This window comes from Rhinoderma darwinii, chromosome 3 (assembly GCF_050947455.1).
Source record: "Rhinoderma darwinii isolate aRhiDar2 chromosome 3, aRhiDar2.hap1, whole genome shotgun sequence".
NCBI classification, from domain to species: Eukaryota; Metazoa; Chordata; class Amphibia; order Anura; family Rhinodermatidae; genus Rhinoderma; species Rhinoderma darwinii.
In genome coordinates, this window is record NC_134689.1 from 170,938,878 (window position 1) to 170,964,779 (window position 25,902).

At 42.2% G+C, this 25,902-nt stretch overlaps 1 protein-coding gene across 2 annotated transcripts in view; it reads right to left on the reverse strand.

Moving 5' to 3' along the window:
• TMEM117 (transmembrane protein 117) overlaps positions 1 to 25,902 on the reverse strand; it is a 384,863-nt gene that overhangs the window by 27,320 nt on the left and 331,641 nt on the right. For both annotated transcript variants that reach the window (XM_075857038.1, XM_075857037.1), the window contains exon 6: positions 11,212 to 11,371. In XM_075857038.1, coding sequence (XP_075713153.1) covers positions 11,212 to 11,371 — 160 coding nt within the window. The remainder of the gene's footprint in view (positions 1 to 11,211; positions 11,372 to 25,902) is intronic.

Below are 25,902 nucleotides of genomic sequence, written 5' to 3' on the forward strand. Positions count from 1 at the left end.
AGAGTTTCCCCTGATGTCACTGTCCATATATGGACAGAGACATCAAGCGGAGCGCTCCAGGAGCAGAATCCCCGGCCACACGGGGATTCTGCTTCATCAGGGAGCTACCGTGGCGCTAGTAGATTGCAGAGCAGGGAGGTACCTGCTATAGTGCCGTCGCTACCGCTGTAGCAGCCGCAGTGGCTGCTAGCCGCGCCACCGCCCTCATGTTCGGTGTCACCGCTAGCAGCTTCTATGGCTGCTACAGCGGTAGCGACGGCACTGAGTGAAGAAGCGCCCGGGCGGAAAGGCGACTGCTGAGTTGCCGGGCCCGGGCGCTTCTGAAACAAGCAGGGGAAGGGAGCCAGCGCAGCACCCCCTTCCACCTACTGGAGTGATGCGCCCTGTGCGAAGACCCCTAAGGCCAGCCCTGCATATACACATACAAGCACAGAGACACATACTGTATACACACACACAGACACACATACTTTATACACACAGACACTTACCATCTCTCTTTGCTCACAGGATCACAGGTTTCTAGCAGGATGGGCTGTGGGCAGAGCTTCCTCCTCTACTCTTGCTCCTCGGCTCTTATTTACTCCATGTGTGTAACTAAGAGAAGAGTACAGAGTAGAGGCAGAGCCCAGTGGCGCCCACTACATATTTGGAGGGGGCAGCGCCCTGTGAGCTCCCACACCCCTAAGGCCGGCCCTGATCACGCCCCTGATTTTCTTTTGATTCCCTCTCGGAACGTCCACCTAATGTGTCCAATGCTGGTGGTCACAACTGATTGGTATCTCAGACCCATCACCAGGTTCCTATTGTACACAGCTGGTGTGGTGATTCTTGCTATTTTGCAGACCAGCCAATAAGAAGCAGCGCACTGAAAGCGGGTTCTTCTCAAAGGCACTGGAAAAATTGTTGGATGTTCTGAGAGGGAATCAATATCAAGTATGCATAACTGGGGGGGCCATAACAAATATGTAACAGCCTCAGTAAAACTTCAAAACACACACAGGCGTTGATACATGAAAATTAGCGTAAAGTAGACTAGTTGCCTATGCCAAACAATCAGGTCGCTCTTTTCATTTTCGAAAGAGCCTCTGAAAAATCCCAGATGGAATCTGATTGGTTGCCACTACTGGGCAAATAGTCCACTTCACTTGCACCAGTTTTGATACATCTCCCTTCTTTATAAGTGTTTTTATTACAAAGCGATTACTGGTTACCAGCATATTATAAAACAATATAATTGAAGGAGTACAGAAGATTTAAAGAGGATCCGTCATATCCACAAAAATTTTAAATTGCGGCAATACCTGGATTCCTGCCTTATTCCTATATGCTATTTTCTGAATAAATTGACAACTGAGAGGGCTCTCTACCACCAGGCGTCAACTGGGCATAAACCTACAACTAGTGGCTTAGGTTCACGCCCTGCTGATCCTGGATGGTGGAGACCGCCCAGTTGTAAATTTTTTCAGAAAATAGCAAATAGGTGGCCGATACTAACAATTCTAAATGCAGGGGGAACAGAGGTCCAAACGAGAGAGAAAAAAATTGTGCTGGAATCAGGGGGAAGGCTTTCCTTTCTCTACCCTTGGGTATAACTCAAGATGTATTGAACACACAGAGAAACCTTATTTGAAGCTTACATTTTCTGCTCTGTACGGAAAGATTTTCTTATCATAACACCACTGTGCGGTCTACTTTCCTACACAAGCTTATTAAAAAGACCATACCAGCAATTCATTATTCCAGAGAAAGGGGGAAGGTTTACATAATTATCCATGAAAACGACAGGTTCATTAAACATAAATGTGTGCAATCTCCCGGTACTAATGAATAGTGAGATCACCAGAAGTTTTATTCATTAAATGTGTCCACATTGAGAAGCTTATAACTATGCAGTTATTCCTCTAACCAAATAAAAATTTTAAATAAATTGCACTGTTAATTTTTGGACATGCAAACTTACTCTTAAATAATTTTTTTTTATATTAAATTATCAACAAATAACAAACATGAAATATAAACAAATTTTAATCGTCTCATAAATCAGGACGAGAGCACTGTATATACTATGTTGTTGAGGAGATTGGGCCCATCTGTTCTAAATTGTAGCTTTATTGTTTATTTAAAGGAGTTACTGTATCTCTCAAATCAGTATTACATTTCTCTGTCAGATTTCAAATTGAAGGGCATAAAAAAAGAAAAAAAAAGTTACTGTGTCTGGATTTTGCTGAATACTACTTATGGTGCCCCTGGTGTACGATTCCCTCTCAGAATATCCACCTAATGTCTCCAGTGCTGGTGCACGATTCCCTCTCAGAATATCCATCTAATGTCTCCAGTGCTGGTGCACGATTCCCTCTCAGAATATCCACCTAATGTCTCCAGTGCTGGTGCATGATTCCCTCTCAGAACATCCACCAAATGTCTCCAGTGCTGGTGCACGATTCCCTCTCAGAAAATCCACCTAATGTCTCCAGTCCGGGTTTACGATTCCCTCTCAGAACATCCACCTAATGTGTCCAGTGCTGGTGCACATGCTCAGTAGCTCAGTCCCACTGCCCAGGTACTCAAATAGAGGTGGAGGAGTAATTCCTGCTATTGGGCAGGCCAGCCAATTAGAATCTGCGCACTAGAAGCAGCTTCTTCTCACTAGAACTGAATACATTAGGTGGATGTTCTGAGAGGGAATTTAAAGAACAGGGTGGATGCCAAAACAAGCATGTAACAGCAATACCAGGACACAGGAGAATCATTTTAAATGATTACAATTGAGAAATTGGCATGTTTTGTATGATCCAACATAGAAATGTAAGATTTAATTGTGAGACAACCCCTTTAAGAGCTGCTTTGAGCATATGCCTCTACTGGAACATTTTGTGGCTCCCTTCGCCACACTCAAGCAGATTGTACCGGTATTACTTCTTAATGATTTATTTCCTTATAGATTGCAGCCAGTGTCTCCTCCTCTTTGGTGCTCTAAGGCGCCCAAGTGGAGGAAACGGGAGAGGAGAATTTAAGACACACATGCTGCTGCGCACCGTGCTGTGTAAGGAAGTTGGTCATTAAAGAAGTACACAGTCAGGAAATAACGACAGATGGCTGCAGACCCCTCAGTCTTCTTGTGCAGACTGTAGGGGATATGTTTTACTGTGGGGGCATAGGGGTAAAATCAATACTGTAGGGGCACAACAGGGGCTTATTACTTTAGTAGCACAAAGGGGGATTATATTTGTGGGGGGAACAAAGTGGGAAATACTTCTTTGTGGGGGAAGAAAAGGTGACTTCTTACTGTGTAGGAGCACAAAAGGGGAAGCTGACAAATTGTGGGGGCACAAAGAGGGTGTTATAACTGTGAGGCACAAAGGAGGCCTTATTATTTTGTGGTGTGCACAATGGGGTAATTATTACTGTGTTGGGGCCCTGTTACTATATGGGACACAAGAGGGGGCATTATTACTGTATAGGGGGCACAGAGAGGGGCGTTAGGGATAGCAGCAGGATATAAAGTTTGTGTGCCTAGATGAGTCAAGTCTGGGAGAATTTTTTATTGTGGTCTGGGCCCAAATAGAGAAGAAAAGGTAAAGTAAGCAACTCTATTCAGAGAAGAAATAACCTGTGTGTCACTGGATGTAATTATACTGTATTCACTTTTATCTTTGTACAATACAACTGGTATCTGACCATTGTTTGGTGACTGCATTATTTAGGACTTCACTAAATGGGCACTTTATCTAGAAGCGGTTTGGATCTTCTTTGGCCTTCAAAACTGCAGCAATTTGTTGTGGGATAGATTCCACTAGATGTTGAAATCGTTCTGCAGTAATATTGGCCAATGCAGACAGGATTCTGTAGCGTCTCGCAATTGTCCTTTTGCCATAGGGTAAACAGCTGCTGTGAAGGAATGAACTTTGTTGACCAGAAAGCTTAAGTAAGCCCTATGTCCGTCCACAGGTATCAGAGGACCTACGGTGTGCCAAGACAACATTCTCCACACCATTACTTCACCTTTACTAGCCTAAACGGTTGAAGCATGACAGGAAGGGTTCATCGATTTATGCTGCTTGAGACAAATTCTTACCCTCCCATCAGCATGGTGCCACAGAAATCTGGATTCATCTTACCAGGCAATGTTTTTTCCCTGCTCAGTGATCCAATTTTTGCCTTCTTTTTATCTTATGCCTATCTCACACAGTATTTTGCAGGCAGAAAAAAATCAGCCTCAAAATTACTTCAGGAAATCTGACCCGCCTGCACTTCACCACGTTTTTTTCCGCCCACGGCCATTGAGCACCATGGGCAAAAATGGCTTTTTCTGCTTCAAATTGATTTCAATGGGAGGTCAACGGCGGAACCGTGGCAAGAAAGAACATGCCGTTTTTTTCCGGCGAGCTGCTTGAAATCAATGGGAGACGGTTTCAGACGTATTTTGGCGCTGATTCGGATGTGGTTTCTGCGTCAAAATTAGTGCCAAGAAGTGTGTGTGAACTGGGTCTTAGACAGAAATGGCGCTCAAACTGGTTATCTGCTATTATAGCTAATCTGTGCTAATAAACAATGAGTTGTGTATTCAGACACATTATTTGGAGAAGCAGCGTTGTAATCGGTTGCAATTTGCTTGTCTGTGTACCACCTGTTTCTCAGGACGATTCTTGACATCCTCCTCTGACCCCTTTCGTCGACTAATTGTCTTCGCACACAGGATCCCCTTTTGCTGGATGTTTTTCCTCGATCACACCACTCTTGGTATACTATTGACACTATTTCTGTAATGACGGGCGTGGGGAGACAGACAAGTAAGCCCTAATCTACCCACCACTCAGTCCCTGCCTACTTGCAATGACCCGCCCTAGGCGACGGGGTACAACTGGGCGACGGTCCCTACGCTCAATAAGTGCACGACACACAAACAGACAAGGGTACCCAGATTTAGGGGGAGAAAGGGGCAGTTGCCCACGGCAACACCGTGAGCAACAAGAGAAGTGAACAAGCCGAGTCAAACCAGGAGAGTACGAGGTGCCAAACGCAGAGCAGAAGAGTAGTAAACAAGCCGGGGTCAATATGAAGCAAGGACAATGGTACAAGAAGCTGCAGCAGGGCCAGGACACCAAACGAGAAGAATCACAAGCAAAGGAGGAACAGGAAAGGCAGGTATAAATAGACAGAGGGCGGGAGCTAGCTCCGTCTGGCCAGGCTGTGATAGGTTCTCCCACTCCTAAGCCTGCCACCCTGAGTGGTGGAAGATGGAGTCAGTCTCACAGACATAGAGGCAGGTGCAGACTGATTATCTATGGGCATTAACCCCGAAGCTGTGCCTGGCAGATCCTTTACAGTACCCCCCCTTTTATGAGGGGCCACCGGACCCTTTCTAAGTGGACCTGGTTTACTGGGGAAATGAAGGTGAAACCTCCTGACCAATATCCCAGCGTGAACATCCCGAGCGGGTACCCAAGTCCTCTCCTCAGGCCCGTATCCTCTCCAATGGACCAGGTACTGGAGGGAGCCTTGGACCATCCTGCTGTCCACAATCTTGGCCACCTCGAATTCTGCCCCCTCAGGGGTGAGAACAGGGACTGGAGGTTTCCTCGAGGGAGCCAAGGACGGGGAGCAGCATTTAAGGAGGGAGGCATGGAACACGTCGTGCACTCTAAAAGATGGGGGCAACTCCAGTCGGAAGGAGACAGGATTGAGGACTTCAATGACCTTGTACGGCCCTATAAACCAGGGAGCAAACTTCGTGGACGGGACCTTAAGGCGCAAATTTTTAGACGATAGCCACACCAGATCCCCGACCATAAACAAGGGGTTAGCAGAACGTTTTCTATCTGCCTGAGTTTTTTGTATGCTCTGGGACGCCTCTAGGTTCTTCTGAACCTGAGCCCAGACTGTGCACAGTTCTCGATGAACGACCTCTACCTCGGTATTGTTGGAACTACCAGGTGAAACGGAAGAGAACCGTGGATTAAACCCAAAATTACAGAAAAAGGGGGGAGACCCCTGATGAGTTACTGACCCGGTTATTAAGGGAAAATTTGGCGAGGGGAATGAATGAGACCCAATCATATTGACAGTCAGAGATAAAACACCTTAAATATTGTTCTAGAGACTGATTAGTCCTCTCAGTTTGGCCATTAGTTTCAGGATGGAAGGCAGAGGAGAAGGACAGATCAATCTCCAACTTTTTACAGAAGGCTCTCCAAAACAATGAAACAAATTGTACCCCTCTATCAGAAACAATATTGACAGGGACCCCATGGAGACGCAGGATGTGTTTGACAAACAAGGTAGCTAACATCTTAGCATTGGGTAGTTTTTTGAGGGGCACAAAGTGGCACATCTTACTGAAGCGGTCTACTACAACCCACACCACCGACTTGCCTTGAGATGGAGGCAAATCGGTGATAAAATCCATGGAGATATGGGTCCAAGGTCTCTGGGGAATGGGCAAAGAACATAGTAAGCCCGCTGGTCGGGACCTGGGAGTCTTGGACCTAGCACAAACTTCACAAGCGGCGACGTAGGCTTTGTACCCAGGATGCCTGGATGGCCAGATAGTGCAGAGTCATGATTTTCCCTAAGTACCCTTAGCCGGAATTGCAGGGGAACAAACAGCTTGTTCTCAGGAAGGCTCCCGGGAGCTGAACCTTGATCAGCCGCAATTTCAGAGACTAAATCAGAATCAATAGCGGAAATGATTATACCTGGAGGCAAAATACAAGCAGGATCTTCCTCCGAAGGAGGGCTGGCCATGAAGCTACGTGACAGTGCATCAGCCTTAACATTTTTAGACACAGCCCTATAGGTAACCACAAAGTTGAATCTGGTAAAAAATAACTCCCAACGAGCTTGTCTCGGGTTTAGCCTCCGGGTAGCTTCTAGGAAAACCAGATTCTTGTGGTCGGTAAGGACCGTTACCTGGTGCCTAGCCCCCTCCAGGAAGTGGCGCCACTCTTAAAATGCCCATTTAATGGCTAAGAGTTCGCGATTGCCAATATCATAGTTACTCTCAGTGGGTGAAAACTTCCTGCAGAAGTAGGCACAGGGACGGAGATGGGTGAGGGACCTGGTACCCTGGGACAAGACAGCCCCCACTCCCACCTCGGACGCGTCAACCTCCACGATAAATGGCTCCATTTGGTTGGTCTGAACCAGCACCGGGGCCGAGATAAAGCACTTCTTAAGGACCTCAAAAGCCTGGACAGCCTCAGGAGGCCAGTGGAGGAGATCAGCACCTTTGCAAGTGAGATCCGTAAGAGGCTTAGCGATGATCGAGAAGTTAGCAATAAACCTCCTGTAATAATTAGTGAACCCCAGGAAGCACTGTAACGCCTTCAGGGAGGCAGGTTAGTCCCATTCCGCCACAGCCTGGACCTTGGCGGGGTCCATGAGGAATTCATGAGGAGTGAGGATTTGGCCCAAAAATGGTATCTCCTGCACCCCAAACACACATTTTTCGGTCTTTGCAAACAGTTTGTTTTCTCGAAGGACCTGGAGCACCTTCCTAACATGCTCAATGTGGGAGGACCAGTCCTTGGAAAACACAAGTATGTCATCAAGGTACACTACAAGAAATAACCCCAGGTAGTCTCTTAAAATCTCATTTATGAAATTCTGGAAGACCGCGGGAGCATTACACAACCCAAAGTGCATGACGAGGTATTCGAAATGACCTTCGGGCGTGTTAAACGCAGTCTTCCACTCATCCCCCTCTTTGATGCGGATAAGGTTATACGCCCCCCGTATATCAAACTTAGAGAACCATTGGGCCCCTGAACCTGATTAAAGAGATCAGGAATCAGAGGAAGGGGATACTGGTTCCTTACAGTGACCTTATTCAAGCTTCGGTAGTCAATGCATGGCCTAAGACCACCATCCTTCTTCCCTACGAAGAAGAAGCCAGCACCTACCGGAGAAGTAGAGGGGCGAATGTAACCCTTGGCCAGGCATTCCTGGATATACTCTCTCATGGTTTCACGTTCGGGACAAGAGAGATTAAATATCCTACCCTTAGGGAGCTTAGCTCCTGGTACCAAATTGATTGCGCAATCATATTCTCTATGAGGAGGTAACACTTCGGAGGCCTCCTTAGAGAAAACATCGGCAACGTCCTGAACAAACTCAGGTAGCGTGTTCACCACCTCAGGGGGAGAAATAGAATTAACAGAAAAACATGACGTCAAGCATTCATTACCCCACTTGGTAAGGTCCCCAGAATTCCAGTCAAACGTGGGATTATGCAACTGCAACCAGGGAAGGCCTAAAACCAAATCGGACGATAATCCCTGCATTAACAGTACAGAGCACTGCTCCAAATGCATGGAGCCAACAAGGAGTTCAAAAACAGGGGTATGCTGTGCAGAATAACCATTAGCAAGAGGAGTGGAGTCGTAAACAAGCCGGGGTCAATATGAAGCAAGGACAATGGTACAAGAAGCTGCAGCAGGGCCAGGAAACCAAACGAGAAGAATCACAAGCAAAGAAGGAACAGGAAAGGCAGGTATAAATAGACAGAGGGCGGGAGCTAGCTCCATCTGGCCAGGCTGTGATAGGTTCTCCCACTCCTAAGCCTGCCACCCTGGGTGGTGGAAGATGGAGTCAGTCACACAGACATAGAAGCAGGTGCAGACTGATTATCTATGGGTGTTAACCCCGAAGCTGTGCCTGGCAGATCCTTTACAATTTCATGAGAAAACCTAACAGGATGGCAGTTTTTGAAATCCTGGCCCCAGGTAGTCTAGCGCCGAAGACCAAGGCTTGTTCGAAGTTGCTCAGATCGCTCGATTTTCCCTGCCTTGCTCTAAGATGCGGTGAGCGCTCAATTTTCCTATTCCACAGAGAGCTTGTAAACTTGATGTTATCCTGCACTCCAGGGTCACATGTCTAATTTCCATACAGGGAAGTTCCAATCGTGAAACGCCTGGTATCTCTACTAAAATGGCCATTCAGTGTATACTATCATACATAGAGCGAAGACACTGTTTCTAAGCCTGCCATTAAAGCAGTCTTATAGATATGCTGTCTCTAATGTATTATTTGGGAGTGCGGATAAAATATATATCTTGGGGCTTGTGCCCCTTGCTGCTAGTGCTGCATCAATTGGTCACTTAAAAGACACAGTGATGCATCCGAAAGTTGCAGGCGGACCGTGGCCATGAAGAGAAGTCGAGCCGGGGGCCCAAGCTGAACTTTTCCACAACGACCCATTAGCCTTTAGCTCTGCCTCTGCTTCAGCAGGCGCCAAAGGGTTGGAGAATGGTCCAGGTGTGACCCTATGGAGCTACACTAATGTCATTTTCTGACATGTCTATGACATTTGAGAAAATTACTTTCTCTGGGTTTCCTCTTACACATAAGCCGTGACGTGTTATAAGGCAAAACTTTGGCAGAGAGATAAAATCTCTCCTGCCGATTTGCCATGGTCTCTAATAATGTGTAAGAGGTACAATATTTGCTCTGCTTTTTCGGGGGAAACTGCAGCCATTTTCCCAGAAAAAAAACCCTGGAGTGGTAGAGCTTTTTTTTTTTTTACATGTGACAACAGTATTTTTGCATAACAGTGAGTGATAATGCTGGAAAAAGATCAAGAAAAATAACCCAAACATATTCAAGTGCTGTACAGTAAACAGAGTGCTTGTAAGAAGTATTTATTAGGGAGTCTGGAAGACTCCGTTTATCCACAATTTCAATTAAAGAGGCTCTGTCACCAGTTTATAAGTGCCCTATCTCTTACATAATGAGATCAGCGCTGTAATGTAGGTAACAGCAGTGTTTTTTATTTAGAAAAACTATATATTTTCACCAAGTTATGAGCAATTTTTGCTTTATGCTAATGACTTTCTTAATGCGCAACTTGGTGCTTTTCTACTTTTGACCAAGTGGGCGTTGTGGGGAGAAGTGTATGACGCTGACCAATCAGCGTCATACACTTCTCTCCATTCATATATTCAGCACAGCGTGTGCCGTCACATACACGCACATTAACGTTACTGAAGTGTCTTGACAGTGAATAGACATCACCTCCAGCCAGGACGTCTATTCACAATCCTGATACTTCAGTAACGTTTGTGTGTGATTTACAGCACAGCAAGTGTAATCTCGCTGTAAATGACAGCACAACGTGATCTCGATGTGCTGTGCTGTAAGTCCCACACAAACGTTACCGAAGTGTCGGGAGTGTGAATAGACATCGCGTCCTGGCTGGAGGTGATGTCTATTCACTGTCAAGATACTTCAGTATGTTAATGTGGGTGTATGTGACAGCACACGCTGTGCTGAATACATGAATGGAGAGACGTGTATGACGCTGATTGGTCAGCGTCATACACTTCTCTCCACAACGCCCACTTGGTCAAAAGTAAAAACACGCCCAATTGGGCATTAAGTAATTAGTATAAAGCTAAAATCGCTCATAACTTGGTGAAAATTGATAGTTTATCTAAATAAAAAACACTACTGTTACCTACATTATAGCACCCATCTCATTATGTAGGAGATAATGTGGTGACAGAGCCTCTTTAAATGGAGAATCAGTGACTTAAAAACACTATTTTTCTTTAAAATCAAATAAATAAGTGCAATTAAATTTTCATAGACTTTGCCCAGTGTAAGGCTGGAAACACACAATCAGTTTTTGATTAAAAAAAAAATTTGCCAAAGCCAGGTATTGATCCAAAAAGAAGAAAAACTATAAAGAAAATAGTGATACTTGTCTCATTTGTATCCATTCCTGTATTTGGCTAAAAAAACAAAAACTGCCACGAAAACTGCATGTGGAATTCCAGCCTAAAGCCATTTTAAAGACAGGCTTAAATGGGATTGTCCGGTGACAGAAAATTGATGGCGAATGCTCAGGATAGGCCATCAATATCTCATCAATGGGAGTCCAACTCTGGTCACCCGCGGCGATCAGTTGTTTGAAGTGTCTGCGACACTCCGGTGAGCACAGCTTCCTGTAACACTGGGCTCCGCTGATACAAATGTGTAGCCTCCCGTAAGCACCATGGCCCCTTCAAACAGCTGATCGATGGGTGTGCCAAGAGTCAGACCTCCACCAATCAGATATTTATGGCCTATTCGGTGTATAGTCCATCAATTTCTGTCACTGGATAACCCCTTAAATATTATTATTTGCTGTAGAATATTATGTGTAATGTTTGTATATATATTTTCATGTTATGGTTATTTCCTGATCATAAAGAAACATAAACAACATACCTGCATAACAATAAGAAGGTCAAACACCAAGATAAATGAAGCCAAAAAAGCTCTTGAGACCTCATCACTGGGCAAAAATCCACGATTCAGCTTATCCCAGCTTATCCAGTCAGTAGTAATGACCAGAACAACCACAGAGGTTAGGCTGAATAAAACAGTCCTAGAGGGAAAAAATACATTTATAGTTTAATTTAGTAAATTCAGCCAAAAAAAAAACCACACACATTGATGATTAAAGGGACATAAATCTCTGCCAAGGATGAAAACAGGAGCATATGGAACAATTATCTATTCGGTCATTCTCCCTTTACCGAAGGATGAACCTATTGGATAGAGTACGTTTAATGAAATCATATACCCATTAGAGGTCATATGGTCCCTACTGTTGTCTTCTCCATTTCATGTTCAAATCTCTTCATGGGTATCCATAACCAGAGAGACACTTTTTTTATTTATTGTTAAAGTATCTACAAGATGCCTACACAGAAAGTGAGAGCTTTTGTAAAGGGGATTATACACCGTCTAACGTGTCATTAATATGGTATATATAATAGTGGAGGTATATAATTGGCTCGTTTTTGTTATGCCCTTGGCATCCGTACATATGTAATATGAATGTACACTCTATTACATCTCCTTAGCTCTACTGTACATGTGCGTATGCACGCCAAGCACATATAATTCTGTACATGACCCAGATAAGTTTTGTCAAATTCAAAACAGTGTTTCCAGACCAGCAAGGCAGTAGAGTTGATCACTGCCTTATCAAAGAGACATATTCACACTAATACTCAACATACTTTTTTTTAAAACGCCATTGGGAATGGTATGGAAAGAATATTGGGATTGCTAACCTAATATTTTGGAGATTATAGCTACAATCTGTAGCTCTGAGATTACTATACTTCTTGAGTGGTAGTAGGCTAACTCTTTTTGACCAAACTACACCCGTTCTCTTAGGCTGGGTTCACACGACCTATTTTCAGGCGTAAACGAGGCGTATTATGCCTCGTTTTACGTCTGAAAATAGGGCTACAATACGTCGGCAAACATCTGCCCATTCATTTGAATGGGTTTGCCGACGTATTGTGCAGACGACCTGTAATTTACGCGTCGTCGTTTGACAGCTGTCAAACGACGACGCGTAAATTGACTGCCTCGGCAAAGAAGTGCAGGACACTTCTTTGCAACGTAATTTCAGCCGTTCTTCATTGAACTCAATGAAGAGCAGCTCAAGATTACAGGCGTCACAAACGCCTCGTATATTACGAGGAGGAGCATTTACGGCTGAAACGACGCAGCTGTTTTCTTCTGAAAACAGGCTGTCATTTCAGCCGTAAATGACAGCTAGCGTGTGAACATACCCTTAGATTCAACTGGCGCTTTCTCTGATCTGCAAGTTTAGGTTCTTTCCACAATTGTTCAATAGTATTTACGTACAGACTGATAGCAGACCTTTTCGGACTGGTCAAATGTTTTGCTCTCATCCATTTTGAGGAATGAAGGTATGGGCCCCTGGAGGACCCATGATCTGTGAATTTAGACAGAGCTTTCTTACACCAGGCAGTATATTCTGCATAAAAAATGCTTTGAGGTCTTCGCATTTTATTAAGCCTTGCACAGTTTCTATGAACCTATAGCTTTGAAGATCAGCTTGGTTCTTAAAATTGAGTTTGGTTCATTCTTTACTATTTGAACAACGTTTCTGTTCAATCTTGGATTCATTTTTTTTCTTGTATCCACATTCAGGAATGCAGGCTACAGTCCATAGGACTATACTGGGGTTTTCTGAAACGACTCCTTAGAAAAGACGATCAATGTTCAAACGATGGGAGTCTGACAACGACCAGCAAACGTGTCCCCTCCATTGCTTATACAGGCATAATGACTTGTTGTTACAGGCGGATGAGACTGGTACTACATCGAAGACCCATTGAAGTGCTCTGGAAAACCCCTGTAAACCCTTTATAAAAAATTATTAATGAACAGTGGTCACCTAAATATCAAGATTATTAACCTGGGTATTAATTAAGAACTGATCTGACATTAAAAGTTATGATTTATGTTAATGGTGTTTTTTATTGACTGTATTAGCAAAAATCATTCTCTAGAGCAGAATCAATCAGTGACTTGGCAATTATTTTAGCAGAATAGGAGAACAGCTACAAATTCCTTAACATGCTAATTCACACACTAGACAAAGTAGTTAAAAAAAATTTATATCAATGGTTTGTCACCGTTCTGGCAGGTTTCCGTTTTTCCGACGGAATCAATAGCGCACTTGACTGCGCTATTGATTCTGTTGAAAAATCGGAAACCTTATGCAACGGTGACAAACGGAAACCATTAGCAATGTTTCCGTCACCATTGATATCAATGGTGATACAAACGGAAGCTGTGGTTTCCGTTTGACTTTCCGTTGCGGGGTTCCACGACGGAAACCTCAGACGGAACCCCCGAACGGAAAGCGAATGCTGATGTGAACCAGCCCTTAGTTACACGTATGTCCGATGGCTTATTTTATTTTCTTTCCCAGTAATGGCAGGTGCATTTCGCTTACTGATAGTCATGTAGTTGAACACATGCTGAGCTCAGTGAGTATTTCTGCAGATCTGTTCCTACAGAATAACTGGATCAAAAGCGGTACAGAGGGCAACACACTTGCATGTAATTTGTAAACCATTATATGAAAACAATTCTATTCATGAATTTAACCCAGAAATGCTCAAGCTCCAGCATTCCATTTGTTGCTAAGTTACATAAACTTGTAATATCTTGAGGTGTGTTCAGCATGCAAAGTATGCCCTAGTTTTTACTACAACAGCTCTTGCTGCACAACACCTTAACAATGAGATGATTTTATTTTCCTAAAATATATTGCATTACAATACATATGTTTCAGGCTGGGTTCACACGACCTATTTTCAGACGTAATGGAGGCATTTTACTCCTCGAATTACGTCTGAAAAAATGGCTCCAATACGTCGGCAAACATCTGCCCATTACTTTCAATGGGCTTTACGATGTACTGTGCCGACGACCTGTCATTTTACGCGTCGCTGTCAAAAGACGACACGTAAAAATACAGCCTCGTCAAAAGAAGTGCAGGACACTTCTTGGGACGTTTCTGGATCCGTTTTCTCATAGACTCTATTGAAAATAGCTCCAGAAACGGCCGCGAAAAACGTGAGTTGCTCAAAAAACGTCTGCAAATCAGGAGCTGTTTTCCCTTGAAAACAGCTCCATATTTTCAGACGTATTTTGCTAGTCGTGTGAACATACCCTAAGAGTACTGGACAAAAAGGAGCCTCATGTGAAAAAAAATTCTCTGTTTTGCTACTTAAAATGTCACATTTGCTAAGTAAGGATATGTTCACACGCAGTGACCAAAAACATCTGAAAATACAGAGCTGTTTTCAGGCAAAAACAGCTCCTGATTTTCAGACGTTTTTGTAGCAACTCTCATTTTTTGCGGCGTATTTTACGACGTTATTGGAGCTGTTTTTCAATGGAGTCAATGAAAAACGGCCGCAAAAAGTCCCAAGAAGTGACATGCACTTCTTTTTTGTGGACATCTTTTTACGCGCCGTCTTTTGACAGCGACACATAAAATAACACCTTGTGGGAACAGAACATCGTAAAACCCATTAAAAGCAATGGGCAGATGTTTGTAGGCGTAATGGAGCAGTTTTTTCAGGTGTAATTCGAGGCGTAAAACGCCCGAATTACGTCTGAAAACACTGCGTGCGAACATACCCTAAGAGTTAACACATTATTTGTATGTACCATTTCATTTTAAAAGTAAGTTTAGCGATTTAATAGAATTTCTACAGGCATTGACACCCCCCCCCCCCTATGAGCGATAGCCATGAGCCATAGCCATGAGCCACACCCATTGGAGTACTGGGGATGAAAGAGTCACTTGGTGAAAACAATGGATGCCATGAAAATTAGCATAAATAGTGCATCAAGGCTACTTGCAGCTAAAAGTCCAAGATTAGCCTTCATGTCTGATAAATGCATTTAAGTCTTCCATGGTTTCATGCTTATTTGTTAGTTTAGTAGAGCCAGACAACTGGAGGTTACCCCCCCCCCCCCCCCCGCTGTCGCTAGATGTATTGTCAGTGTGGACGGTGTGCGGACTGTGATCGGGTGAGGGGGTGAGGCATCCGTCAGCAGGAGGTCGGGGAGGAGACTGTCAGCAGCGGACGGTTATTATGGTTATTCCTATCACAGGGTGGTGTGACAGTCAAATCTACTGCGGAGGCGACTGTCTGCAAGATTGTATGGGGACGATGGAGGAGACGGTCAGCATTATTGTATGGGGACGCTGGAGGAGACTGTCAGCAGTATTGGGTGGTGATGCTGGAGGAGGCTGTCAGCAGGATCGTATGGTGACGCTGGAGGAGACTGTCAGCAGGATGGAGGGATAAAGACATTTAGCAGGAGAGACACGTAAAATGCACAAAAAAAACGTGTCAAATACACGCCGTGTGAACCTGTCAACTGAAAAGTCATTGACTTCACTTTCATCATTCTAGGGGTATGTTCACATGCAGTGTTTTCAGCCATTTTTTGGGCCGTAAAGGTCCTGAAGAACGGCTGAAAAATCGGAAAGCAGAACGCCTCCAAACATCTGCCCATTGGTTTCAATGGGAAATACGGCGTTCTGTTCCGACGGGGCTTAAGAAACGGCCGTAAAAAACGCCGCAAAAAACGCGAGTTTGATTAAAAAATGGCTGAAAATCAGGAGCTGTATTCCCTTTGTTTAGTAAGCATGTGAACATACCCTTAGCCTTTTGGTGCGTCCTATAGCTTCTGCCAGCTACATTTGTACAATCACACCCAAAGTGGCAGCCGGACACTGCTTAGCAATTTGAAGACACCTTTTCCTGGCTTGTAGAAGGGGGGGTGAGATTCCCTGTGGGTCAGGTTGCTTTGCCTTATTCACCTTGCTGTAATTCTGGGAAGTGCTCCCTCTGGTGGCCAACATAGGAAAACATGTCAAATTATTATTTCGTTTTTAATACTTTCCACCATGTGGAAGAAAAAAAAAATACAGCAAAAAACGTAAAAAATATAATAGAAATAAGTAACTTACTTAAAAAAAAAAAAGTTTAATTTGTGACACATTCCCTTTAAGGCCCTTTTACACCGGCTGATAGTCGGCCGGTCCAGCGAGCGCCGATTAACGAGACATCGTTGATCGACGCTCGTTTGCTTCTATCACACGGAGCTATGGCTGGGAACGAGTGGCTGTTACTCCGATCGCTTGTCCCCGTACATTATTATCATGTTGGTAGCGCATCTCCCTGTTTACACAGGAACATGTGCTGCCAACAACGATAATATTTAACTTTTTTAAAACGATACAATCAGCAGATGATTGAGCGTTTGCTCGTTCATCTGCTGATCGCTGCCCTGAGTCATGAGTCATGTCAGAGTCATGTCAAAAGAGAACATCTTCAGTGTGGTTTAGGTGCTGGGTTCCCACAATCAATAAAACAAAACTGCCCACAGCAAGGCTCTTTAGTTGATAGTTTGGAGAATTCCAGCTACCACCTTGAGCAATGATTAATCACGTATGCAAATAGAAGTTCCAAAGGTTTATTATAGAAGTAAAATGGCAACGCGTTTCAATGCTGGTTCAGCATCTTCATCAGGCCATAAGACCTTCGATTTGTATGATCTTATATACTAGGTTAACAGAAAAAAAACCGCCAAAGAAACAGAGGTCAGAGGGCAATGATGACATCATTACCGGGATCAAACGATCAAAGGACGCATCATTTACATCAGAGATACATATTTAGCTAAAACTGAAACAATGTAGTACATCCACAATTATCAATATTGAACTGCAGCACAAATATTAATCAGAAAATGACTAAAAGTTTTTCATTAATAACACAGTAAAAACTATATTAAAATGGAATAATATAATATATATATATATATATATATATATATATATATATATATATATATACATAAAGAATGGGACAATAAATAAGTTATGTTAATAAAATAGTTATGTTAATAAAAAAAAGAGAGCGAACTTAACAATGCAGACTGTGACATTTTACAGTAATCGAATAACAAGCTTCACTAGGTGCCGTAGGTTGCTAAGCAAGACAGACGACGCCAGCAAGAGTACCTGGAGACGAAACAACCAGATGTGACCATAAGGCTCTTCTACAGACAGGACAAAAGGGGAATACATTAAAGAACAAAACTTCCAAAGGTAAGCGGATCACAACTTAATGATACTCCATATGTAGCTACTCTAGAGCTGATTCACATATGTCATTTAGACCGTCTGGTTGTAGGGTCTGCAATTTAAAGATCCAATAGTTTTCTCGTTGTTTTAGTTTGCAGAAACTGTTTGCAACATTAGGGAGAATATGTTCTATAGGGGTGATAACGATGTTACTAAACTGGCTATTATGTACAGAAGCAAAGTGACGAGAGACACTGTGCTTCAGGAAACTCGTATTTACATTAAATCTATGATTGTTAATCCTCGTACGTAAGCATTGTGTTGTACGACCGACATATTGCAAGCGACAAGGACATTCTAACATATATATTGCATAAGAACTCCCACAATTAAGGAAGCTCCTAATAGGAAAAGATTTGTTTGTTACTGTAGATATATATGTGCTTTTTTTATGTGCTATATTAATACAACACATACAACGTGGACGGCCACATTTAAAGGAGCCAAGTGTCTTTGGAAACATAGTGAGACACTGAGTTTCAGAGCTCCTTATTTTACTAGGTGCTAAAATATTTTTAAATGACCTTGAACGTCTGAATGTGATAGCCGGTCTATCTGGTAGCTCAGTTTTCAGGTAGGGATCACTCCTCAAAATGTGCCAATGTTTATATAAAAACTCCCTAACAGCTTTATTGCCACTATTAAATGAAGTAATGAAATTACTTTTAAATCCATGATTCTCTTTTTTCGTTGACTTGTTCGATACAATATTCTTGAGATAACTGAGTGGATTTAAAACGTGCCCCTTTAATAAGGTTAGAGGGAAAGTTTTTTTCTTTGAACTTCTTTTCTAATAAGTTACATTCTGTCGAGAGGGACACGTCACCAAGGCAACGGCCAGGAGACCGGACTGGAGGAAGCAGAAAGTTCTCGGTAAGTATGTAGCCACCCGTCATTACGGGTAATATATTTTATAATTGGAGCACGGCTCGGAAAAACGACCGGTTGCCCGTGGCCGGCCGTGCTCATCTCCTTAAATACTCTGTGCTGCCTTAAACTCTGTGGACAGGTCAGGATCCTGTTTCTTTTAAATGCTGCTGGGGAACCAGCTCAATCCACTATATAAGGCTGTGCTACAGTGCAGCATTTAAAAGAAACAGGATCCTGACCTGTCCATAGAATTTAAGGCAGCACAGAGTATTTCAGGAGATGAGCGTGCAGATTCAGTGCTGCTGTGAACTCTGCTCTTACCATTACGTAGCTCAGTTGTACCTCTCCTCCACTCCTGTCCTCAATAACACCTTCACATGATTGGCAAGTCACCACGTAATGGTAAGAACAGAGTTCACAGCAGCACAGAGTATTTCAGGAGATGAGCGTGCGGATTTTGTGCGGGGTGGTGACTTGCCAATCATGTGAAGGTGTTATTGAGGACAGGAGTGGAGGAGAGGTAAAAGACTGAGCTACGTAATGGTAAGAGCAGAGTTCACAGCAGCACAGAGTATTTCAGGAGATGAGCATGCAGATTCAGTGCTGCTGTGAACTCTGCTCTTACCAGTACGTAGCTCAGTAGTACCTCTCCTCCACTCCTCTCCTCAATAACACCTTCACATGATTGGCAAGTCACCACGTAATGGTAAGAGCAGAGTTCACAGCAGCACAGAGTATTTCAGGAGATGAGCGTGCGGATCTTGTGCGGGGTGGTGACTTGCCAATCATGTGAAGGTGTTATTGAGGACAGGAGTGGAGGAGAGGTACAACTGAGCTACGTAATGGTAAGAGCAGAGTTCACAGCAGCACAAAATCTGCACGCTCCTCTCCTGAAATACTCTGTGCTGCTGTGAACTCTGCTCTTACCATTACGTAGCTCAGTCTGTTACCTCTCCTCCACTCCTGTCCTCAATAACACCTTCACATGATTGGCAAGTCACCACCTCGCACAAGATCCGCACGCTCATCTCCTGAAATACTCTGTGCTGCTGTGAACTGTGTGTGTGTGTGTGTGTGTGTGTGTGTAGATGTTTGTGTGTGTGTGTGTGTGTGTTTTTGTATATGTGTGTTTGTGTATGTGTGTATATGGGTGTGTGTTTGTGTGTTTATGTGTGTGTGTTTGTGTATATATGGGTGTGTTTGTGTATATGTGTTTGTGTATATGTTTGTGTGTGTGTTTGTGTGTATATGTGTGTGTTTGTGTATATATGGGTCTGTTTGTGTACGTGTGTTTGTGTTTATGTGTGTTTGTGTATATGTGTGTGTTTGGGTATGTGTGTTTTTGTTTGTATATGTGTTTGTGTATATGTGTGTGTGTATATGTGTGTGTGTGTGTGTGTGTGTGTGTGTGTGTGTGTGTGTGTGTTTGTCTCTTTGTGTGTGTGTGTTTGTGTATATCTTGTTGTGTTTGTGTAGAACTGTGTATATGTGTTTGTGTATATGTGTGTGTGTGTTTGTGTATATGTGTGTGTTCGTGTATATGTGTGTGTTTCGATATGTGTGTTTTTGTTTGTATATGTGTGAGTTCGTGTGTGTGTGTGTGTGTGTGTGTTTATGTGTGTGTGTGTGTGTATATCTTGTTGTGTTTGTGTATATATGTGTGTGTTTGTTTATGGTTGTTTGTTTGTGTGTGCGTGTATATATGTGTGTAGGTGAGTAGAAGTATTGTTATTGTTCACATTGATAACTGTTTTTTTATGTTGTTGCAGATTTTGATGTACCGATTGGACTACATCTTCGATTCGTTGGACTACTGCGTAGCTCTAAGTTTTTTCAAATTTTAATAAAATGGTTAACGAGGGTTTTGTTGGGGATTTCTTATTTCAATAAAAAAGAATTGTCTTTGTGTTTTTTTTTAAACTTTATTAGTGCCTAGATAATGGCAGTTGGCTGATTGACAGCGTCCATTATTAAGGCGGTACTTAGTGTTAGCCGGTGCAGAGGCTAGCACTAACCACCCATTATTACCCCGGTACACACCACCACCAGAGGTGCCGGGAAGAGCTTGGTACGATCCAGTACCCGACCATCTGTTGTGATGGTCGGGTACTGGGGCGGCCGTAGGCTGGTATTATGAGGCTGGGAAGGGCCAAAAACAGTGGACCTTCCCACCCTTGTAAGGCTAGGCTGCGACTGCTGCTGCTGTGTTCTATCGGGCTGGTTATAAAAATGGGGGGGACCCCCACGTCGTTTTTTTTTTTACATTTAACAATAGACGGGTCACCCACATTTTTAATAACCAGCCATATACAAGGCCGCAGCAGTCTGGCATTACATGGGTGGGAAGGGCCACTGGTTTTGTCCATTCCCAGTCTAATAACACTGTGTTGTATGTGGCTGGTTATGATAAATTGGGTGGAACCCCATGTCTTTTAAAAAAAAAAAGTAACATAAATAATTTAAAAAAATGACGTGGGGTCCCCCCCACTTTTATAACCAGCCAGATACAACACAGCAGCAGCAGCCTAGCATTACAAGGGTGGGAAGGTCCACGGTTTTTGGCCCTTCCCAGCCTCATAATACCAGCCTGCGGCCGCCCCAGAGCCCGACCATCACAACAGATGGTCGGGTACTGGATCGTACCTGGCTCTTCCCGGCACCACTGGTGGTGGTGGGTGCCGGGGTAATAATGGTGGTTAGTGTTAGCCTCTGCACCGGCTAACACTAAGCCTCGCCTTAGTAATGGATGTTGTCACTCAGACTGCGGCCATTACTAAAGTGGTAGTAATAAAATTTGAAAAGAAAAGACAAAGATGTAGATAAAATATTTTATTGAAATAAAGCACCCAAAACACAACCCTCATTAACCATTTTATTGTAGAAAAAAAAACCGTCATCTAAGTAGTCCTCGAAACCGACGTAGTCCAAACACCAAACCTGTAAAAAAAATAATTTAAAAAAAATGAAATAAAACATGTCGTAGGCTTAGATTCAGTTTAATGTGTGATACTGACTGTTATACCATGTATAGAAGCCTGCCGCGAAGTTGACTTAGATACAGGGCGCCAGCAGACAGTATCATACATGGCCATACAGACATATATACAAACAAACATACATGCAAACATACATACATACATACAAACATATATACAAGCATGCACATATATACATGCAAATATACATACATGCAAACATACACACATATATACATACATACATGCAAACTATCATACATACATACATGCATACACACAAAAACACACAAAAAAACATACATACATACATACATACAAACATGCAAAGATACATACATACATATATACAAGCATGCACAAATATACATGCAAACATAAATACATGCAAACATAATTACATACATGCACATATATATATATATATATATATATATATAAACATACATGCAAACATACATGCAAAAATAAAAACATGCAAACATACATACATGCACATATATACATACATACATGCCAACATACATACATACATGCAAACATACATACATGCAAACATACATACATGCAAACATACATACATGCAAACATACATACATGCAAACATACATACATGCAAGTATATACATGCAAACATGCACATATATACATACATGCCAACATACATGCAAACATACATGCACATATATACATACATACATACATGACAACATACATACATGCAAACATACAAGCAAACATACATGCAAACATACATACATGCAAACATACATACATACATGCAAATATATACATGCAAATATACATACAAACATGCACATATATACATACATGCCAACATACATGCAAACATACATGCACATATATACATATATACATACATAACTTACATACATACATGCAAACATACATACATGCAAACATACATACAAACATACATACATGCAAACATACATACATGCAAACATACATACATACATACATGCAAATATATACATGCAAATATACATACAAACATGCACATATATACATACATGCCAACATACATGCAAACATACATGCACATATATACACACATACATACATACATACATGACAACATACATACATGCCAAAAAAATAAAATAATACGTTCATACTTACTTTCCTCCTGTCCGGCCTCCAGCGATGACGTTTCATCCATGTCGCCGCTGCAGCCTGTGATTGGCTGCAGAGGCGGTCACGTGGGATGAAGCGTCATCCTGACGTGCGTGACCGCCACTACAGCCTGTGATTGGCTGCAGCGGTGAAAGGGATGAAACTTCATCGCTGGAGGCCAGACAGGGGGAAAGTAAGTACGAACTTATTTTTTTATATTTTTTTAATTACATTAAAAAAATGTATTTTCCGCGCGCCGAGCATGTACTGTCAAGGTTGCTGAAAGAGTTAGTGCAGCCCATTAACTCTATCAGCACCCTGGACAGTAGCATGCTCGGCGCACGGAAATTACAGGTTCGGTCCGAACTAGTTCGGTCCAAATCGAACTTTTTCGTGAAATTCGGCTTACTAGCCGAACCGAACTTTTGATAAGTTCGCTCATCTCCAATCATGAGGGATATTACTGTACAATGCCGTAACATCCGCTGTTAGAAAGTTAATGGGAAACATTGAGTCATTAACATTAATTGCACGAAGATCCCTTATCAAGTGTGTGGAATCCTTCAGATATGAGGGCAAATTCAGGACAATAGTTTGAAGGTGAAGGTCAATAAAATGGGAGAGATTACTAGTGAGAGAACCGATCCCAGAGATTATAGGGCGACCAGGGGGGGTTTGTAATGGGTTTATGCACTTTCGGAAGATGGTACATAAAAGGCATGTTAGGAAAGGGAACATTTAAGAAACCTTTTTCTTTTTTGGTGATCAGACCATCTTTGAATGCTGTATCAATCAAATTGCAATATTCAAGTGTATGAGTCGGTAAGGGGTTCTCAGATAATTTAAGATAAAAATTACTATCATCAAGGATCCTAAATGTCTCACCTAAATATTTATCCTTATCCATGATCACTATACCACCACCTTTATCAACGGAAAGGATCACAATAGTGTAATTTTTTTCCAGTTGTTTAAGAGAATTTCTCTCATGATACGTCAAATTGTCTGGTTTATTGGTGGGCCTATCCAAAGTTCTTAATTCGTTACCGACCAGGGTAGAAAAAGTTTCCAAAAAAGGACCTTGATGATACAAGGGGTAAAAATTTGATTTAGGTTTTACATTCGTTGATACTATCGTGGAAGATGTGTTTATTTCCGTTAATTCAGGGATAACAGAGGATACGGGAAGGGATGGGACGATTTTGGATAAAGCAAAATGTCTAGTGAATGTCAATTTACGAACAAACCTGTTTAGGTCCATAAAAAGATCAAAAGTATTGGGCGGTGCTACAGGACAAAAGGAGAGACCTTTACTTAGTAAACTGATCTCATGATTATTCAAGATATGAGAAGATAAATTTAATAGTTTAATCTTTAATGATTGATTCGGTGTTTATTTACGTTCATTGATATTGGCCGTTTTATTACGCCTGCGACCTCCTCTTCATCCTCTGTATCTAATTTTCTTTTTGTCTACACTTTTTGGACCATTGGAAAAAAATTAGTGATTGTCTGTACTTTGGGACTTAAAAGATATGGTATGAGATGATTGTTGCTTTTGATGGTGGGTGTAATAGGGGACATTGTCAATTGGGAGGGGAGTCCTAAAAAAGAAGTCGTATCCATGAATGATGTTGGGACTAACGGAAGGGGATTAATTGTAGCACATATTGTGTCATTGAATGGTAATATGTGCTGAAAGTTACAATTGGTATTTTGCATGGATAAAAATGATCAAAGGTAGTTAATGGCGTATTATGTGTAGATAATTGCAGTAGGGATGGAGAAATTTCTTGTTGTGAGATATCAATTGAATCATTGAAAAGTGGTGACAGTGAATTCGGAGTGGAAGGGTTTTCTGTAGGTAACTTTAATTGTAAAAGGTGTGCTTCTAATTCCGAAGATTTGAATGTGTTTACAGGTATACTAGACAACGGATTTATTGTAGATAAGGAACTAATTACTTTAGGGACTGGAAAAGAGATTGAGTTAATGGTAGGAGTGGTAGAAACTATTGCGGAGTCAATGACAGGCCTTATTGATGGTGATTTAGTAAACCGGATGGGGTTACTGTACGGCTGATGCTTGTTTTTAAAACTATTTTTTAAAAATCTATTATGAGTGGAGAGCCTACGGGGTTGAACCTCGGAATTGGATCTTAAACCCTCATTCGTAAAAACATTGGTATAATTATCTCCGGTATTATCTGCATTAGAGATAATCTGGCTGTCCGTTTTCCAATCCCCCAATTCATTGGTCTGATAAACACATCTATCTCTTTTCAACTTATTTGCTTTTTTGAGAATAAGATCTTTCTCATAAGTATTGAGTCTATTACTAGTTGAAGTTTCGAGTTTAAAGAAATCTCGATGGTCAGAAAATTTTAGCAATTTATCCTTAATCACATTAATCTCGGACTTGAGGGAATCACTAAGTGCTATTCTCTTTTTTAAAAGAATATCAAGAAAACCTGTGTGGCAAAACTTGATATAATTACTCCAATCAGAACTAAACTGTGAATCTGCAGGATATGGATTATTAAATAATATTCTAAGCCCCCTAGGGGTAATATTCTCAGTAATATAAAATTGTAGAAAATGGCAGTCAATATTTTGTTTGGCTTCATTTTTAAGTAGATCTTCTAATGACAAATAGAGATCTGTCATTTCTTTCGTAAGTTCAGGAGTTTAATTATTACTCACTGTTTCCACTGTATCAGATGTCAGTAATCACCATGGATTTCAAGATTAAAAGTTTGCGAAGATGTTTCCTATCTTCAATAAAATCCAGCATTGTAGGGGATATCCCTCCAAAGGGTATGGATCATTTTAGTCACAGGAGAAAAACGACCGAATAGTAAATGAGCTGAAAATTCTTTAGTTGAGAAATTGATGGCAGCCAGTGTGAGAGGATCCCCTTCTAAACCGTGGCTCTCAGAATGGAGACCACTACAGTTAGTGGGCAATTCCTCACAACGGGAAGTTTGCTCAAAATGGAGATAATACGTCCCGATCTAAGCAGGAAGAAAAAAGCAAAAAACACGGCGCCACATAGTGCAGATTATCCAGGTGGATTGCAGTAGAACAAGCAATACACTACTAACCTGGTTAAGGATGTATATAGGCTCTGAAAAACATGTGTGCTGCTGCCAAGACTCGATGCCGGTGATCCTGCATGTTATCCCGTGTGTAGCAGCGCCTCTCGAAGACTCCTCTTTTCTCCCTACCATTATCACTATTCACTGCGATCTCCTGAAGGATCACCGGCATCGAGTCTTGGCAGCAGCACACATGTTTTTCAGAGCCTATATACATCCTTAACCAGGTTAGAAGTTTATTGGTTGTTCTACTGCAATCCACCTGGATAATCTGCACTATGTGGCGCCGTGTTTTTTACTTTTTTCTTCCAGCTATCCCCTTGCTATTATAA